At 43.1% G+C, this 20,473-nt stretch overlaps 1 protein-coding gene across 2 annotated transcripts in view; it reads right to left on the bottom strand.

Moving 5' to 3' along the window:
* The window catches only part of PITPNB (phosphatidylinositol transfer protein beta), an 81,279-nt gene that overhangs the window by 9,220 nt on the left and 51,586 nt on the right, over positions 1-20,473 (bottom strand). For both annotated transcript variants that reach the window (XM_034790985.1, XM_034790984.1), the window contains exons 7-8: positions 8,522-8,632; positions 3,674-3,796 (exon numbers count right to left, since the gene is read on the bottom strand). In XM_034790985.1, the coding sequence (XP_034646876.1) occupies positions 3,674-3,796; positions 8,522-8,632 (234 nt within the window). The remainder of the gene's footprint in view (positions 1-3,673; positions 3,797-8,521; positions 8,633-20,473) is intronic.

Raw genomic sequence — 20,473 nt, 5'->3', positions numbered from 1 at the left:
TGAGGGCCAGTCCACCGTCTCCTACCACCTCGCCCTCGCCTCCGGACCGAGTCTTGTCTCTGACGAGGCGGGGGGGGGTAGAAGCGCTGAGGCTGCGGCCTAAATGGTCTGCGCTGAGGGCCCACAACATGCATCCCCAGGGAGCGCATGATTGTTCTCGAGTCCTTGAGGCTCTGCAGGCGAGAGTCCGTCTTGTCTGAGAACAAACCATGTCCCTCAAAGGGCAAATCTTGTAGGGTTTGCTGCAGCTCCGGAGGCAAACCCGAAACTTGAAGCCAGGAGATCCTCCGCATAGCGATACCCGAAGCCATGGTCCTCGCAGCCGAGTCTGCTATGTCCAAGGAGGCCTGCAAGGAGGTTCGAGCCACCTTCTTACCCTCCTCTACCATGGCTCCAAACTCTTCCCTGGACTCCTGGGGAATCAACTCCTTAAACTTCCCCATGGAGTTCCAGGAGTTAAAATTGTAGCGGCTCAGCAGTGCCTGTTGGTTTGCCGCTCTAAGTTGCAGCCCTCCGGCTGAATAAACCTTACGGCCAAACAAATCGAGCCGTTTGGCCTCTTTTGATTTTGGCGCTGCAGCCTGCTGGCCGTGGCGCTCTCGTGCGTTCACTGATGCCACCACCAGTGAACACGGTTGTGGGTGGGTATACAAGTACCCGTAGTCCTTCGACGGGACAAAGTATTTCCGTTCCACCCCTCTCGCTGTGGGTGGGATAGAGGCAGGAGTTTGCCATATCGTATCCGCATTGTTTTGTATCGTGCGGATCAGGGGTAACGCTACCCTCGATGGGGCATCCGCTCCGAGGATATTCACTATCGGGTCGTGCACCTCCACTACCTCCTCCGCCTGCAGGTCCATATTACGGGCCATCCTGCGCAGAAGATCCTGGTGAGCCCGAAGATCTATTGGAGGTGGGCCCGTGCACGATGTGCCCGCCACTGCCTCGTCCGGCGAAGAAGAGGAAGATGCCTCCGGTGGAACGGGATCCAAGGGCTGGTCCTGGTCTTCCTGTTCCTGGGCCGGAGCGTCACCTGCGCCTGGGTCCAGGGCGTCAGGCGGTACGGACACGGAAGCCTCCATGTCCCCTGGCGGAGGCCGAGAGATTGTGGACTCCGGGGCCCTTCTAACGGAATGACCCGAGCAAGAGGTCGAGGGTATTGGAGCCCCTTGCTCCTGATGGTACGCCCACGGGGTCCAGAATGACCAATGAGATGGGCCATGAGAATGGTCCTCTGCCATCTCCCGCCAATGGCCCAAGTCCTGTTCCTCGGCTTGCCCTTGAGGGGGATATGCCGATCTCGAGAGGTCCTCCGATGAGTGGGATACCGATCTCGATGGCCACGGCGGTGCCGAGAGCGTCGAGGCGATTCCCGCGGTCTGCGGTGCCGCACGGTGCCGGTCCGGAGATCTATCTCTACGCGGTGCCGGCGATCGGTGCCGGGACCGCGATCGGTGCCGATGACCTCGTCGGTGCCGGGAGTCAGATCTGGACCTCGACGAGGACCTGGAGTATGCCCGGTGCCGGGAGCGGCCTCTCGACGTCGAGCGTCGGCCATAGCGGTGCCGAGAACTACGTCTCGACGTCGATCGGTGCCGACGATCATAGCGGCGCCGAGACGTAGAGCGTTGTCTCGAAGAAGATCTTGGCCGCGAGTACGACCGGTGCCGAGGCGATATTCGGTGCCGGGACTGCGAGCGGCGTGGGGACCTGCTTCGGGACCTGGATGGGTGCCGAGGTTCCAGCCCTTGTGATGGAGGGCGGATTAGTGCAGGTTTCCCTCTCGACTGGACCGGGCGAGTTAACGGTGCCGTCGGTGCCGGTGGTTGAGGCGGTGCCGGCTCCGTGAGAGCTATTAAGTCTCTCGCCGCCGTGAAGGTCTCTGGAGTCGACGGGAGGCATTGTATCACCGCCGGCCTCGGTGGAGACGCTATCTGCACCGGACTCGACGGCCTCGGTGCCGGAGTCGACGGTGCTGGAGGCACCTGTTTCCGGTGCTCCACCGGCGGACGCGGCTCTACCCCCGGTACTGGGGGAGCCGGCGTCTTCGGCGCGGAGGTCCCCGTCTTATGGGCTTTTTTATGCCCCGGGGATAATGACCGGCGTCGAGGCACTTGCTGCACTTGCGGTGCCGACGAGGTCCGGTGCCGGGGCGGCTTGTCCGACACCACTCGCGTGGTCGTCGTGGCCGATGCCGCCGGAGCACTGCGCACCGAGGCGCTGGGTGCCGGGGCCTGACTTGTAGATGGAGCGTCTGGACTAAGTGCCGCTTCCATCAAGAGTTGCCGGAGCCGAAAGTCCCGCTCCTTCTTGGTCCTGGGTCTGAAGGCCTTACAGATCTTGCACTTATCTGTTTGATGGGACTCTCCCAGGCACTTCAGACAGGAGTCGTGCGGGTCGCTCGTGGGCATAGGTTTAGCGCAGGAGGCGCACTGCTTGAAGCCGGGAGCTTTGGGCATGAGCCCGAGCCCGCGGCCGGGGGAGAAAGGGGGAGACGACCCCCTTAGTCCCCTGGACTATTATAACAACTAAAACAACTTGAAACTACTAACTATTTAACTACAACTTTAGAACTATAACTATAACTACAACTATGAACAAGAACAAAGCTAGGGAGAGTGGAGGACAGCTATGCCGCGCTCCACAGTTCCAACGACCGTCAGGGGCGGTAAGAAGGAACTGAGGGGGCGCCGGGTCGGCTGGGGTATATATTCAGCGCCATGAAGGCGCCACTCTAGGGGGCTCCACAGCCGACCCGCCGGTGTTGCTAGGGTAGAAAATCTTCCGACGATCGTGCACGCAGCGCGCGCACACCTAATGGAATGGATATGAGCAAGCACTCGAAGAAGAACTGTAGCTTTGGCATATGCTAAAAAATCGGAGAGGCTTAGAATTTACAGAAAAATGCTCACAGTGGGAGAACCACAGCCTGAAAAATGACTTTGCAGCAGAAAGGTCCTTTCCTAGCTTGTTGTGTTCCTCAGCATCTGACAGAAGAGGGAGAAAACTGCTTGAAGGATGAGCTTCCTTTCAGACGCTCTGGGACCATACAGACAAGTCAGACTATGAGCATTCATAGCCTCTAAGACACGGAAGGAGGCAACACCAAGTGCTTGTTAATTCTCTGATGACAGATTTTTTTCAGGAATGAGTTTCTCAATGTCTATCACGCTCATCAAGACAAGTCCAACTGTCCTCATGGGGCGGACGGGGGGACACACTCACTTCAAGACACGTTTAAAGGGAAAAATCAACTCTAATTACAACTTGAAAACTAAACAAAACAAGACACGATGCAGAAGTGAGGGGACAGCTCCAAGGTCCGACTGACAAGTGGTGAAAAGGGAGCTGTGGGATTGTGTGCACTAGGTATAGATAACGTTTTCACAAGTGGAAAGAGATGCTCAGTGCAGGCATTCAAGACATGGGATACTTACCAGAAACATTTATATTTCAACAGCTCCTGGCTCTTTGCAGCATGGTATGCAGAAGCTCCACGAGCGTGGCTCTGTGGAGGATATCCAGTGAAGAGCATAGCATTTATCAGTGTTATCCCATAGCACACAGAGTTGGCAGGATAGACACAAGCCATTGATGTAGCCTTCTTTGATTCTTGTACAGCCCCAATTACCATAGAGTGTACATTTATAAACAGCCCTCAAAGCATTCTTACCGCTTCAAGCTCTCGTTGGGTTTCATCCTCCATTCTCCTGATGTCTTCCATAGTCAGATCAATCCACCTGTCAATCCAACAGAACAGCTGGCGATGGAAGTTGGTAAATATCCTCTTTTCTTGCTTTAAGGAGACAAAGCAGCATTAGAAAATATGCTCAGGATTTATCAATAAATGTCCAAAGGAGAATGGAGTTAAATTTTAAAGGATGTTGCAGCTATATAGTCTCATGCTCTTTATTTCACAATGGCACTACTAAGTTAATGATTTCACATTTCTTCTCTGCCTCTCAAGGAAAATGAAATGCACTTTGTAATAACAACTTGTTCTTAGAAAAAAGTTTGGCAATTTTGTTACTTGTAAAGGTTGTGGATGCATTCTCCAAAATACATTTACTCCACTGAATCTGATCCTAGACAGAATATACATACCACACAGGAACTAAAACACTAATGCATGAGCTACATAAGGGACAGAATCCATTTTTAAAAAACCCCACAGCTACTGTACAAGCTCAGTAATAAAACCATCTGTGGTAAAATGAGGTGAAGAAGCAAATGACACTGGGAATTCAGTAGGTGGCACATTTACATGCCCAGCCTCCTCTCTGTCCTCCTCGTATTAGAACTGAATTATGTCCAGATATGGTGCACGGAAAATTGGCTGCTGCAAAGGGCATCTTTAAGAGAGATAACCGTGCACATGCAAGTCAAATTAAGGATTCCTTGGCACCTTTTGTTAGGAGTTAAAGGAGTTAGCTTCTACGTCCTGACCAGCTCCAATTTGGGTATTTCCATCTGTCTGCTATATTTAAGGTACCTGGTGATTTCCTTTGGATATTGCATTTCTGCCAATCTTAAACCATGTGTAGTATTGTTCTGTTAAAGAGCTGTACCTGTCTAATTCAAAAGCAGCTGTAGCAATTCCTGTAGTTTGTAGTGCTGTGAGAGCTTTCAAGTTGAAAAGTAAGATAGTTTTCTCATACCAATGATACAAACTTTTTTCACCATAGAATTGCCAACCCTGCTTCTTACCTTGCTAGAATTACATGGATAGGTATAGTTCTGTGTTGTACCTATATATACACACGTACACAAAAACTAATAGTGAACTATTCAAGGATGCAACCCAAAGCTCTCTCACAGAATGTTTTGTTGCCTCACTGACACTCCCCCACCCCCCGGACTGTGGCTCACTTTGGTCATGACATTAGGTACATATAACACAAACAGTAAGCTCCTCAGAGCAGCGACCCTGCCCTAGTGTTATCTGTAAACGCCATGCACACATGTGGTGCCATGTAAATAGTAACTACTAATGGGATTTTTTCTACTCTTCTCCTTTGGGATGCTTCATTCTGGAGAAACTATGCTGATTACATAAAGCAAGGTTAGGGCTACTGCCAATAAATGAAAACAGAGTCAGACTAACGCTCTGTGAAGGGGAGTGGACTGACTTGAGTTAGTGATGGAAAGAACACAAGTACATTAGAACGTAAGTGATGAGGCCATGTACCAGGGAAACAGTTTTGGATCTTCTGCTTGGTTTATCCTCTTGTATTTTTTGGTTTGAAATCTGTGACATGTGCGGCTCCTCTTCCCACGAGAGCAAACAACTCAAGTACAAGCCTAAAGCAAGCATGGTCCCAGCATCTTTTGGTCCTTACAACTGCTTTATAAACTAAAAGTCTAGTGTGTGTTTCAATGTTGTGACTGATAAACACCCGACGAAACAGTCTGCCAAAGGCAAGGCTGGCACAGCGAATTCTGTGCTGAATCTCAATGTCTATATCTGCCCTCTGTGAGAGATGGCTGCCAAGATAGGCAAAGTATTCTACATTTTCCAGTTCATCTTTGTCGATATAGATTTTCCTTGCTGGGTCTGATGATTGACCGGGGACTGGCTGGTGGAGAACTTTTGTTTTGCCGATGATGTTCAGAGTTAGCCGTAGGCTTTTGTAAGCTTCAGAGAAGTAATTAAGGGCTGTTTAAAGATTCTCCTTTGAGTGTGCAGCTACAGCACAATCATCTGTGTACTGGAGTTCGGTTATTGTTGCTGATATTACTTTAGTTCTGGCACGGAGACAAGGGAGGTTGAAGAGGTTGCTGTCAATTCGACATAGGATGCCAATGCCCTGGGGTAGGTCGTCTTGGATTAATGTTTTCATAGCTGCTAAGAAAATGAAGAAAAGGGTGGGTGCCAATTCGGATGACAAAAGGCTCAGGTAGCGCCACTACACAGGATGGAGCCAGTCATCTGGCCATGGAGAAGTCTTACCATGATAAATTTGCTTGGGCAGCCAAACTTTGATGTGATTTTCCGTAGAGCCTCACGGTTGACAGAGTCGAAGGCTTTGGTCAGATCAATAAAGGCCATATACAGTTTCTGGTGTGGTTCTTGACATTTTTCCTGGATCTGCCTGTCTGCAAAAATCATGTATGTTGTGCCTCATGATGGTCTGAAGCCACACCGGGACGCTGGAAGTACTTCCTTTGCAAGAGGGAGCAGGCAATTTAGTAAGATTCTAGCAAGAATCTTCCCAGCGATGGAGAGGAGGGCAATGACTCTATAGTTGCCACAGTCGGCCATCTCCCTTTTTGAAAATGGTGATTACAGTCGCATTACATAAGTCACCAGGGATTTCTTCGATGCGTCAGATTTTGAGGAGCAGCAAGCGAAACTTGTTAGTCAGTGTTTCTTCCCCCACTTTCAGTACTTCAGCTGGTATGCCATCAGGGTCTGGTCCTTTATTGTTCTTCATTTGTTTAATTGCTTTGCAGACCTACTCAGGTGTTGGTGGGTTGGCAAGAGTTTCCCAGATTGGGTGCTGAGGGATGGAGTCAATGGTATCGTCAGTCACAGTTGATTCTCGATTTAGAAGCTTTTGGTAGTGTTCCTTCCTGTGCTCTTTGATGGATTAATTATCTTTAAGAAGGGCACTACCATCTTCGAATCTCAGAGGTGTGAGGCCACATGAGCTTGGTTCGTACAGGGTTTTTGTCTCAAAAAAAAAAAAAAAAAAAAAAAAAAAAAAGCTCTGCATATCATGTCTGTCAGTAAATGTTTGGATTTCTTTTGCTTTGTCCTCCCACCATTTGTTTTTGATTTCTCGGATCCTCCTTTAAACTTCAGCTTTGAGTAGATGGAAAGAACTCTGCTTCTGACTGGATAGCGGTTGGTTTTGCCACTTGCAAAAAGCTTTTTCTCTTCTACTTCAAAATGGCTGTAATATCAATGTTGTTGTCTAACCAATCTTGATGACAGGGGGTATTAAGACCAATGGATTCCTCGCAAACCTCATGGATGGTCTGTTTTAGGGCTTCCCAGCCTTCTTCGACACTTATGTTGTCATTTCCAAGTGTGCATATGGCCAGTTTTTCACTGAGGAATGTTTGGAAGTTCTCTTGGTGCACTGAGGATTGAAGGGTTTGGCTGTTGTATTGCCATCTGTGAGATTTGGATTGCTTTCTATGTTTCAATGCAATCCTGATGGACATGACTGACCTTACCAGATGGTGGTCAGTCCAGCAGTCGTCTACTCCTCTCATGACAAAGGTGATTTGGACATCTCATAGATCCTGTATTCTTACAATGACAGTCTAGGAGGTGCCATTGTTTTGAGCTGGGGTGTTGCCAAGTTGTTTTGTACTTGTTGCTTTGTCTGAAGATTATGTTGGTGATCACAAGGTCATACTCTGCACATTTCCTGAGAAGAAGGATGCCATTGGAATTGGTCTTGCCCACTCCTTCCTTCCCAATGGTACTACTCCATAGGTTAGAATCTCAGCCAACTCTTGTGTTAAAGTCCCCTAAGAGGATTATCTTATCTGTTTTTGGAATGGTTGATAAAAATTTATCAAGGTCAGTGTAGAAGGATTCTCTCTGTTCTTCAGCATCAAAAGTTGGTGCATATGCACTGATGATAGTGGCAAATGACTTATTGACCAATTGGATATGGAGGGTCATAAAGTGCTTGTTGACGCCAATGGGGAGCTCAGTCAGGCTAGAAGGTTTTTGATTGCAAAGCCAACACCGTGTACTCACCTGTCGCTTGCTGGTTTTCCTTTCCAGAAGAAAGTGTAACTACTGCCCTCTTCCCTCAAGTGGCCTTCATCTGCATGTCTTGTTTCACTGACAGCAGTGATGTCTATGTTCTACCTTGAGAGTTCTCGGGCAATAATTTCTGTTCTGCATTTGGGTCTTTCACTTTTTGATTAGTCTAGCAGAGTATGGACATTCCAAGTTGCAAGATACATTTTTGTTTTTCGACCACATTGGGAATGATCCCTCTGGACACTTAACCAGTCAGGTATGGTGCAGCTTTTAACTAAGTCATTGGTATATGTTACATTTTGCTTTGTAATCCCTCAATCTCTGTGGCCGTTGTAAAATTTAATGCTACAAAAAAACCAAAATAAGATACTTTCACAAGCCTTTTGGTGCACATACTGCTGGAAAAGGATCAAAGCACTCATGTTTTACGTAAATAGATTTTTTTTTTGAACTTGAGAGAATAATGGAAGCAAAGGACATTCCTAAGTGCCATATACATATAGACCCCAATCCTGCAAATACTTACACATGTGCTTAACTTTACTATCATGAGTACTTCTGATGAAATCAATGCACCTACTCACAGAAGTCAAGTTAAGCCATAAGTGGCTGCCGGTTTGGGACCTTAGAAGTCAATGGTTTGATTTGTTGAAAAATTGAATGGATCAATGTCTTCACTAACATTTCATTTTAATAGAAGAAAAATGTCCCAACTTTTCACTTCTACTAAAAAACAAACAAACAAACAAAAAATCCAACAACTATGCCACAGAGTATTTAAAAAGCAACTCTTACCTTTTGGATAAAGTTTTCTACTTTGTTCTGTAGTCCCCACCATTTAAATTTGATAGTCACCAACTTGTAAGCACACATTTTAGGGCAGTCTTCATCAGCTGCTAGCTCTTTCTGTTTGTGGAGAATTGGGAGGGGGGGGGGGGGGGAAGGTAAAACTCTTCTTCATTTAATGTTCGTATTTGAATAAAAACTTGCTGGCATGGAAATTTATAAATATGAATAATAAACAAGGATTCAGATGTACATATTTAGTATTATTCTTGCAAAGCACCATTTTAAGGCTTAGACAATGGTTGTACTGCGATTTGAACATGCAGAGTGCCAAGGATTAATAAGACACTGTCAGGTTAAAGCCATATTTAAAAAACTACTTTACCTCTGTTATAAAACATGTCTTATAATTAAATCTGAAATAATTAAAAAAATTACATTTCCTTGTCATGATTTATGCCAATAGGTTACTTTTTGAGTATTTTAGCTTGACAATTAAAATAGACTACTGTGGTGGGTTTTATTTTGGTTTAAGTAAATATCAAATCATTTTCCCTTTCTGGTTGTTCATTAGCATAACAATTCTGCACTGTTTGGGTAGCTAACACACTACAAGGGAATATTTGTTGAAACTATTTCCACTGAACTGAAAAGAGATCCATGTAAAATGTTTTTATTGGTTTTGTAGCAGTTTATTTTTCACAAATTTGACCTGACAATGTCCAATTAAACATTAAACCCCATTTGACAATGGGTGGAACACTGCATTTACACTTGAAACCCAAGTTATTTTCTCCACATTTCATAACACAAAAATCCACTGAAAACAACATAAAACCCAAGAACCAAGACAGTTCAGCAGTAGGCTTGTTAGAATACCATTACCTCACGCCTATTGTGCCTACATACCGCAGTGCAGACAGATAAATGTCATACCCTTCTTCCTTTCCTGGGAACTGGTACTACAGTCAGTGTCCAGTTTCTTAGCATAATCTGCATATGTCTGTTTGCACTTAGTTAATTGTAGGTGCAAATATCATACTTCTGCCTGCAGGAGTAAATCAGGCAGGGGCATCCCATTCTCCTTAATGGCCAGCAGTACTGGCAAGTGGCTATCAGCCCTATGGAGACTTCATCTCATTGGAATGACAGAAAGAGGTTCAGACTCAGGGACATGGGGAGTGTGGGCCCCCCCCCAGGGGACTGAACTGAAAGGGGAGTGAAAAGCTGCCCACCATCACCTGCCCTCCCCACAGCAAGAGATGCAGCCGTTGGGAAATTACTGGACTTCTGCCAGCTGTAGCAAGTGAGCGCAGTCGGATGGAGGCAGTATATCTCCTAAAATTCTCCATTACAAACTTAAGCCTAACATTTGGCTAAAATCATTTAAATCAAAGCTCAGATTAGGTGGAACAGAGTTTGTAGTCTGCTGACTATTTGTGGAGGCTCACACACCCCTGGAGAACACCTCTGATGACCAAGGACCTGGCTTACTTGCTCTCATTGAGGATTCTGGACCAGACAAAACTGAAGATCTTACACTAAGTTGTTCCCAAGTTACAAGTGGACAAAAAAGTTAGGACATTTCAGAAGGTGCTAAACCAGCACTTGTTAAAGTGCCATAACAAAACAATTTGGCCAATTAACCCCCACTTTCAAAATGAAAATCTACTCCGACAAGGGACGTCGTAAGAAATTCTGTGCAGAAGCAGAAAATGTTTTTTCAGAAATTGGGAGTGGGTGGGTTGGCAAAAAACAGACATAATAGAAACTGTCCTACAACCTTCATTGAAAAGCTACTGTTGTGACTTCACAGCCTCTGTAACACTAGTTACATCAAAATGTATGTAAGCTGTTGGTGGTAACGAATAGGTCCATTAATTTATTTTTTCCAAACACACACATAATTTTGTATTTTTTAAAAACACTATGGTGGCTGACTAGTTGTTTGTGACCAGGTGAACAACAGATAAATCCTGCTTTCAAATGTAAGAATGCAACACTACACTGACTTAGCCAAGATTCCAGTTTTAGCCTGTCAACACTGAGGAAAAGGAGATGAATCTTATTAAAAAAAAATGTAAGATGAGGAAAGACGTCCCTAGGTCTCAGAGGTATAGTCATCCAAGACAGAAGCAAAGCAATTTGTAACGTTTTACCTTGCAGCAGTTTATTAAGTAGTAACAGTATTTCACTGCCTCATAAAATATCAGTTACTTCACAAGGCCTGATTAAATAAATAAATAAATAAATAAAATTTAAATTAATCAGGCCTTGTGAAGAGAGTTAAAGCACGAGTTCTTTCTTTCCCATGGGATTAGTCTGCATGCTGTTTTCTTTCTACTTGCCTAAAAATGAAACTCTGGACTTTGAATTTACACTTCTGACAGCAATTCTCTGGTGAAACAAAATTAGTTAGCTTAAAAAAAAAAAATCTAAAGTTACAGGTGACCAGTATTATCCGTGGAGATAAGGTTTAGGATATTGAAATAGAGTCCCATATCTACTGCAATCTTTGAGTCTCAATCAAGCTTGACAAACATTGCTTATGCTTTAATGAAAATATTGACAAACTGCAGTTTATTTCCAATGAGTGGCCAGTTCCCAGAACCACATGGATACTCCCAGTGGGCCAGACGTGCTCCTCACCAAAAAAAAAAAAAAAGCTACGATGGCACTAATTGACTAACAGCCTTAGAGACAACAGGCTGGAAGGCTACAGAGAGAATTCCCTTCTCACACAAGAGATGGCCTCTACATATTAAGAGTGAGGAACTTTAATGGGGAAGCTTTCTCTGCTGCCTGTAGTGGGGACAGAGGATTGTCTTCTCCAGCACTGCCACAGTCACAAGAGTGACTAACAAAAAAATTAATTAATGCGTACTCTTCACATTGCCCTCTTGATCCCAGAAAAATCAGTCAGGATCCCAAAAGAAAGGCTGGTAATGTAGACAAGCCACTCGCTGGACACGCCTGGAACCGCAAACCCGAAGTGCCGAGCCTCTTCAGAAGTGAAGAGAAGCTTGTGGTACTGCACTGAGCTCTCCCTCCTCATTCTGTTCATAGAGCCTGCGGTCACTGGAGCACAACAGAAATATCTTCTCTTAACCAACATGCCACCTACTGTCGGACAACTTACACTGAGTCCTTTAAGGATTGCAACACTCAGGGATCTGTGGCCTCAGAGGCTATTTCAGATCTCTGCAAAAGGAGTTGAGAAGATGACTGTTTGCAGACCACTTCTCTTACTATTCGTAATTGGCACTGAAGAATAGGAAGTCTAAGGGCAGGTCTTCATTACGGGGGGTGTGGGGGGGGTGTCGATTTAATGTATGCAAATTCAGCTATGCGAATAGCGTAGCTGAATTTGACCTATCGGAGCCGACTTAGCCCGCTGTGAGGATGGCGGCAAAATCGACCTCCGTGGCTCCCTGTCGACGGCGCTTACTCCCACCTCCGCTGGTGGAGTAAGAGCGTCGATTTGGGGATCGATTGTCACGTCCCGACGAGACGCGATAATTCGATCCCCGAGAGATCGATTTCTACCCGCCGATTCAGGCGGGTAGTGTAGACCCAGCCTAACTCCCTGTCTAATGGTCTTTAACTGCATTGAAGCCAGTTTTAAACTCAGGATCTAGGTTACAACAGGATTTCTAAATTCACTGAGACAGAGGAGTTTTAAGATGGCTTAATTAATTTAGAAGTCCAGTGTATCAGGTGCTGAACTCTAGAGAGTTCCAAGAGGAAAGAGGCTATAGTCTGGGGCACCACTTCAGCTGACTAGTCCTGATGTGAAAAATATAGTTTTTACTGCAAAGTAGAAAGGCTATTTTGACATTTTCAAATAACTGCACAAAAGCAGTAAGTCAAAGCCCAGTTTCAGCTGAACAAATTTAAAGCACCAAAAATGCCTACAAACAAAAGGAGAGTGTCACAAGTCAAGTACACACGTTGGACTCCAAGGCTTCTGCAATATAAAAGGGCACGATTACACAGCTACACATACGTTCTACTCAACTCCAGACAATTTTCACGATAACCGGTTTATAACAGTAACATCGGTAAGCAAAGTAACACTTTGGTGCTTTGCACAGTGAAATTATGTAACGATTTATAAACCATATTTGCATGCCATGGCAGGCTTCACATCAGAAAGGGGCTTCAGAGAGGAAGACGAGCTTAATTTTTTTTAAATGGGATTTGTATTATTCACTGAAGTTTCCCTACTAATGTCATCCTTGATTAAAAGGGACACTGATTTATTCAGCTAGGCTTTTAAACAAACCTTGACATTAATGTGAAATTTGGTTACTTTCTTGTTTGTGTATATGCATCGCTGATGATTACAAGCCTCACGTGAACCTGATGCTCCCTCTGCCATAAATGTACTAGGAGAACTCAACACCTTGTGGTTATCTGTTAAGCACAGACTAATGACTTAAATCCAGATTTTAGAATTTGGAAGATATTCATCACCCCATGCCAGTTTTAAGACAAGTGATATTTTGGCCTAAATGCCTTAGTCTGTTAATAGAACCTGAGTTACAGGTGCACTTTTATGAAGTCCATTATTCTTACACACCTGAAGTCACAGCATGCCAAGTTTATTTTCTTAGAGAAGAAACAAATACTTCAGTTAATACATTTTCAACTGAAATTGTACGTTCGGTTTGAAATTAGCCATCCTAATTAGGACAGATAATAATGCACGTTTAAATCAGTTTATTTGTACTTACATTAGGTTTGCTTTGTTTTCTGGACATCCAGAGTATAAGGGCAATTCAACAAGTGACAGCAACTTGTTCAACTAACAGTATTTATTCTGCTTCCAAAAATCCCTCTAATTGTACTTGAACCTTGTGAGCATTTGTGATAACTTCATGCTAGAGCACATCTATTTTAGGCAAATTATTAAGAATACTAGCATCCATTTTGTCATTCCCTTCCATGTTAAAATTAAAATCTGCTATTAAAAATGCAAATATAAAAATTCTATTTCTTGACAAAAACAAAAAAAAATATTCAAAATTATTTCCAGGGGAAATTAAGCAATTTTAGTTTTGGCAAGTATTTTTCCTAGGTCCTCCTTCATCTGACTATATATGCCTGTCTATTTTTAAAATCGACTAATATGTAGATTGTTTGATAGGAATGTTTTTCATCTACATATGATTACTGCAACATTTACAAACACCTTAATCTCAAAATAATTTATAGTCTTTTTCACTTACAATTTATTAAGTTTGGAAGCACTTCCTGCCAATTCTTAAATCCAACATATAAATACACTGCACTAAGAATTACTTTTTAGTTTACATGATGCGAATTAGGGACCCTCTGAAACAATCACATGAAAAACACAATTAGTGGAGGCATCTTTAATACGAAGGTCTTTGAAGATATTTCACTGAAACACTATTAGCAAGCCAGAAGAACTATTAAATCAGAATAATCCTGGAAAATGTGAGTAGCACAAACTGATTTTATTGTGATATTCCTTACTACTAAGCAGCTGCAAAGTGCCTCCAGATTATTTAACGTACGTTTTATTTTTGTTGGATTCTTTAGATTTTGTATGTCTAGGTTTAAATGTAATCCAAGAGGCTAAACCATGTTTTTAATTTAACAATGCATATTAAGTTACTCCATGGTATGCAGAAGAGGCCTAAGGGAAAGTAATGTATATTTGGGCTACATAACTTAACTAAACAAAAAGCTGTGTGTTTGGCTAGAATAGGAAGCAGTCAGTATATGAAGACGACAAGTTCTCATTTCTTATATCTATGGCAAATACATCAGAAGGACTTATTAAAGGTGGAATTCCAGTTGAGAGTAAAATTAATTTTTGAAACTAACATTCTTTTTAATATATGACAGTTCATTATTCATGCAGACAGTAAAAGGTTTTCTGCTGAACATTTTCTAGACATTTAAAAATATAGGACACACTAGAGCTGAATTATGTGCATTTATTTACTACACTAATTTCTCACTACAGAGCTCTGGTTATCAGTAGTAAGTGGAAATAAGTGTATCCAGAATTGACTCATGTTCTGTTTACAAACAGAAGATTTAAAATGCAATGTTTGCTTTATGTGCTGAAACTGCACAAATCTTCAACCCAGGTACCACTAAGAGAGAGGAAAAAAGAGGACAGTTTCAGCAGCCAACCCCCAGCACTCAAAAATCATGAGTTTGGCTTAAAATAATGAAATTTTAAGAAATAATAAATGTTGGGTTTTTATTTGCCTTCTGATTTTTTAGCCTTTAGGCATCATGTTTTCAAGGTTCTATGCAACCACGAGGGCTAGAGGCTTACTTTTTAGAAGCTGAAGCTTTAAGAAATAAACCAAATATTGTAAGACTCAGAATGATGTAATGAGATGGAAATACTGGAGTTTTCTGTTACAGAAGGCAGAAGTACAGAGAAACCATTGGGGACAAGAATGCAGATGGAGGGTGAGAGGTTTATTTCTCCCAATTTGATCAATGTGAAGTGTTTCAGTTACTTTGATCAGAATAGGAAAAATTCCATCTGAGTAGGTCACTGCTAAACATTCAGGCTGTATAAGGGAATGCATGAGATTCCGATATGCCACCATCTGCCCCACATCTAGAGTGTACTAACTCTCAGAAATGACACTGGTCAACATGAGGCTTTGTATAGAGACCCGCACTTCGAACACCACCAAGAATTTAAATGGCAAACAAGCATAGCTGAGACATTACAAAGCTGTGGATAAGCAAAAGGAAGGGCATGGTCTGTCAGCTCCAGGTGCAAGGCTGTTAAGCATATTGAGGCAATTTGGAAGTCCAGGAGCAACACGGAGTCTGGAAGGACCCTGAGGCTATGGACCAAGGATGGTCAGTCAGACCCTCTTTTTTCCCCCCACCTCACAACCCTTAGATGTAGCATATGGCTCAAGCAAGTCATTCCCCCCACCAATCCCCCACAGCACCACACGGGGCAGGAAGCCCCCACCTCCTCAGCAAGGGAGGAAGAAAGATCAGCCAGGTCAGGTGCCCTAACCTTAGAGACCAGTATATGTGGTAACAGTCCATCTCCACTCTGGGATAACAGCCTTCTCTTGCTGTCTGCTAGTATAGTTAGCTCTGTAGCTCAAGGGGTACAGGTCTATTACAGAACTAACCCTTTTGTGTGCATGCATTAGGATATAACTTTAAATTACATGATCACATACTATTTTTCCACAGTACCACAGCCTCAACAAGCACAGATTGAATGAATAAGGGACAAGAATTAAGGCTGTGTAGGCAACTGTAAATCTGGCATTACTTAACTTCCAAGTGCTTGACTTTGCAACCTAAGTCACATTATTTGAATGTATTTTTGTATGCAATAGAAAAACTTGGATTATACAAGAGATTCCTTAATATTCATTGAAGCTCAGTAAACCAGGCCCTATGTATTAGAAGGGATGGAATCTGATGCAAATTATAACATGGGTCACCATTTTGAAGACAGAAAAACATGTGATAACCCCATAACAGAATTGTTGCAACTCTGGTGTATACCTAGATAACCGTGATAAGGAACCTATTTTAAATCAGTTTTTTTTTTTTTTTTTTTTAAAAGAGAGACAAGTGGATGAGACAATATCTTTTATTGGACCAACTACTGCTGGTGAGAGACACAAGCTTTTGAGCAACAAAGAGCTCTTTTTCAGTTCTGGGGAAGGTACTTAGGCTCTGTCTACACTACAGCCTATGTTGGCATAACTCTCATCACTCAGGTGTGTGAAAAAACCATCCCTGAGTGATGTAAGCTACACCATTGTAAGAGCTCATGCGCTCAGCGCTAGTTAGTTGGGGAGCTTCTCCTGCCGACATAGCTTCTGCCGCTCACGAGGTGGTTTTATTATCATAGAATATCAGGGTTGGAAGGGACCTCAAGAGGTCATCTAGTCCAACCCCCTGCTCAAAGCAGGACCAACCCCAACTAAATCATCCCAGCCAGGGCTTTGTCAAGCCTGACCTTAAAAACCTTTAAGGAAGGAGATTCCACCACCTCCCTAGGTAACCCATTCCAGTGCTTCACCACCCACCTAGTGAAAAAGTTTTTCCTAATATCCAACCTAAACCACCTCCACTGCAACTTGAAACCATTACTCCTTGTTCTGTCATCTGCCACCCCTGAGAACAGTCTAGATCCATCCTCTTTGCAGTTGGGAGATCTCTGTCGGCACAGAGTGTCTTCACCAGAGGTGCTGCAGCGGCACAGCTGTCTCGGTACAACTGCTAGGCTGCAGCACTGTACCTATAGATGTGGCCTCAAAGTGTCACAGCTAAATATAGGGGGGAATACATTGTTTAGCATAATCAAATAATGGTGTCCTGTGGTGTCCAGGAAGTTGATGTTAATATGGTAGTATTCTAGACTAGAGTTTAATGGATGGATGGTGGTGGTTAAAGTTGTGGTGGAAATCTATGAGGGAGGTTAGGTTGTCTGTCAAGAGGATGAAAATATCATCTATGTATCACTGGTATACCATTGGTTTCGTGGTGCATTTGTCTAGAAATAATTCTTCAAGGTGGTTTCTTCTTGCCTGCACGGGCCATGTTATAACATGATTACTGCAAGTGTGTTGTGGCCCAGTGTTCAGTTATTTTTGTTGCACAAATGCACCATGACTAGCTGATCAAAATGCTAGGCAGATACTGTGGTAACACTTTACAAATAAAACACACGTCACCTCCAAAGAAATAGTTCTAACATTCAAACTAGTGGCTTCTTGATGAGAAAGCCATTTTTGCTTGATGTTTTAAACAATCTACAGATAAAAAAGAACTTAAAGCAAAATCTCTAGAGCAAGCACTGAATAAATCCTTACTCCCTTGATGCTCCTGACTTCAAAGGTAGGATTAATTAATCATTTAATGTTCAACAGGAAGCCAAATATCAATTCACAACATTTCATTTCATGTTTTTCACAAGATATTTAAATTAAGTTCATGAAAACATCTGCAAACAGAGAGACCATTACATCAAAATATATATATTTTTTATTTCAATGAATATTTCATCATTTCTAAGAAGCTTGATAAATCCAAACTGTCTTAGAGGGCAAAGCCAAAGCCTGCTGCAGGAATGATTAATGCAGGGATATGGGCATCAGAACTACTCTGCCTTTGATCATTATTATGAGAGAAGAGTGGGATTCTTTTTAATGTCATCAGTAATACTGAACACTGTGCACTCTTGTTTGAAAACAGCTGAGATGTAGTTGGACTAGTAAATACAATTAAATCAAACGTCCAGATAACTCTATAGTAAAAGGTGGGCTATGAGCATTCTTTGAGGAAAGGGGGGTAGGAGATATTGCTCCAAACTAACAGCGGTACATCAGAAATTATAATGTTTCCACCTCTCGCTGAGTTTCACTAGGACACGGAACACTACAGAGTACTGGAAGGCGCACACAAAGGATTGTTTCCACTTTGGTTTTTCTATAGTGCCCATCACTGTAGAATCTGACTGCTGAACAGGATGCTTAGATCTGCACGCTGACCTACAAGAGGATTCTACTCTTTGTCCACTTCCTAGAACCTGGTTAAGCAGGGTTAATATAAACTAGGGTGACCAGACAGCAAATGTGAAAAATCGGGAGAGGGTGGGCGGGGGGTAATAGGAGCCTATATAAGAAAAAGGTCCAAAAATCGGGACTGTCCCTATCGAAATCAGGACATCTGGTCACCCGAATATAAACACTTGTTATGGGGAACTTTTGCAAAGAGGCCTTGCCGCACGCTCAGAAAAAAAATCAGTCAGCCCATAGGCCCAATCTACTCTTCTCTGGTAGCTGGTTCCACCAATTTCCTCCCTGAATGGAAAATGCATCCACCAACACTGTTTTTCTTCCTTGACCTGAAGGCAAAGAAGTTACTTTCTTTGTACATTGTTGATTTACTAAAAGGCATCTTAATCCCTTGATTCTACTGAGGCTACAGAGAAATTAAGATGCAAAATCAGTTAATTTTGGGTGACGCACCTAATCCTTCTGTGCAAATCCAAATCGCTAATTGGCTGTGAACACCTATCCACGTCCATGATTCATGGCAGTGGAAAGCCCTTGCTGCCAAGTTACACTAGAATGCTAGCTTGATGTTTTGAAGTCACCATATCTTTCCTCCTGGGAACAGCAAGCAGCCAGTGTCAATATTTTAATCCCACAAACCAGTGTACAGAGCATCAACTGCTGAAATCCCTCTCCCATGGAGTCCCCTGTACAAGCACTCATTACTGAGCCAATAAGCTGCTACTACAACATTGAGACAAATACACGGCAGCTTTGCAGGGTCTGCACAGCCTGACTGTCAGGGGATCCACTCTTTCACCATGCTGGAAAACAGGATATAAAGCCACAGACTGCCACCAACTCCTATTAAGTGAGCAACTTAGCCTTACTGTGCCTTTGAGCTTTTTAAGGCCTGGTTTACACTTAAAACTTGGGGCAGTTCATAACGCTAAGAGCTATTACTTTATGCTGTCTGCAGACTCAAGTACACTCATTTCAGATTCTGATTATTTGCAACCAAAGACAGGAAACTTTTTAAAATGAAATCTTGGGATAATTATGCAATACATTTCTACAAGAAACATTCATTCAGCTGAGGCCAATTCATCAGACCATATACAGACCTTAGCATATAAAATCATATCAATGTTTCACCCCAAATCTCACCTCATTTAAACCACTGTCATTTGAACTTACTCCCACCCAGGACATGCAACATCACAGAACACAAGTCTCAAAACACCTGAAAACTTAAGATAACTCTACCATAAAGCCATACCCACACTGGTTCAACTTTTGCACTCAGCCTCTAGCTGAAGTATATTTTTATCCTTCTATTCTAGGGCTGCTTCAGGGGATGTAAACTACCCCCAAATGTCAAATTTTAATCTCAGAGGTCTTGACCTCAGTTTCTGAGATGAGCAACCATTCTGAGAAAGATAGGAAGCTACCCATGCTAGATCAGATAACTGGTCCATCAAGTCCAGAAAACCACTACAAGTAAGGCAGCCACAACCTGATGCTTCAGAAGGCAAAAAAGACAACACTGTAAAGCACTTTGCTGACGATACAATGCAGAAGGAGCTGAATTATGGGTCTCCGCTCCTGTGAGAAGATTTCCAAGGCAGGTCTGTATCTCAAGAATGAGACATGGGAGTCACTGTGATACTTGATGACCACCTATCATGTTATGCACCAAAATAATGTCAATAAATTACGCCTGTCTGTCTACACAGAAAGGTGACCACTCATGTAAACCGAGGTTTCAAAGAACTTAATATTTCTCTTTACAAAACAACCCTTTCCCAACATAAAACTAAGAGAAAAGCTAAAACTCAATCAACCCAGGCATGATTTTTTTTTTTTAAACTAAACGTGAACAAGCAGCTTTTAATGCATTTAAAACCACCACTATGGTATTTGTAGCCATGACTACTGAGAGACACAGGCCTGAAGGCTTTGCCTTGAAGCAAAAAGGTGAGTCAAGTTACTGTTTAAATCACTCTCTCATCACTATGCACACAGGACACTTAATAGGTTGTTTCCTAAATAATGAAAAATGTGATAGACACGTATTCCAAAGGATAAGTGTGTATATGTATCAGAACCAAAGAGTTCAAGAACCCAAACGCACTCCTACCAAGGTATATGATCGCTCATCTAAACTCATAAATTAAACACCAGCATAAGCAGCCCTACTGCTGCAGGGGTCCAGTGCACTAGGAGTTAGAGTACCAGCCACGCAAAGATAGGTTGGGCTTTGCTTTCGTTCAACTGTTACTTTCTTTATTTTCATTTACCAGCACCTTACTTTTTCCTTCCCTACTGGCCACTTCCCTCTTATTTTTATAAATTCTTCCTACTCAGCTCCTGTTAGTCCAAGGAATAAAAGTGAACAGAGTTAAGTTTCTTTGGACAACAAAGG

The sequence above is a fragment of the Trachemys scripta genome, chromosome 15 (assembly GCF_013100865.1).
Source record: "Trachemys scripta elegans isolate TJP31775 chromosome 15, CAS_Tse_1.0, whole genome shotgun sequence".
Taxonomy (NCBI): domain Eukaryota; kingdom Metazoa; phylum Chordata; order Testudines; family Emydidae; genus Trachemys; species Trachemys scripta.
The sequence above is the reverse complement of the archived record's forward strand: the minus strand, read 5'-3'. Positions and strand labels throughout refer to the sequence as shown.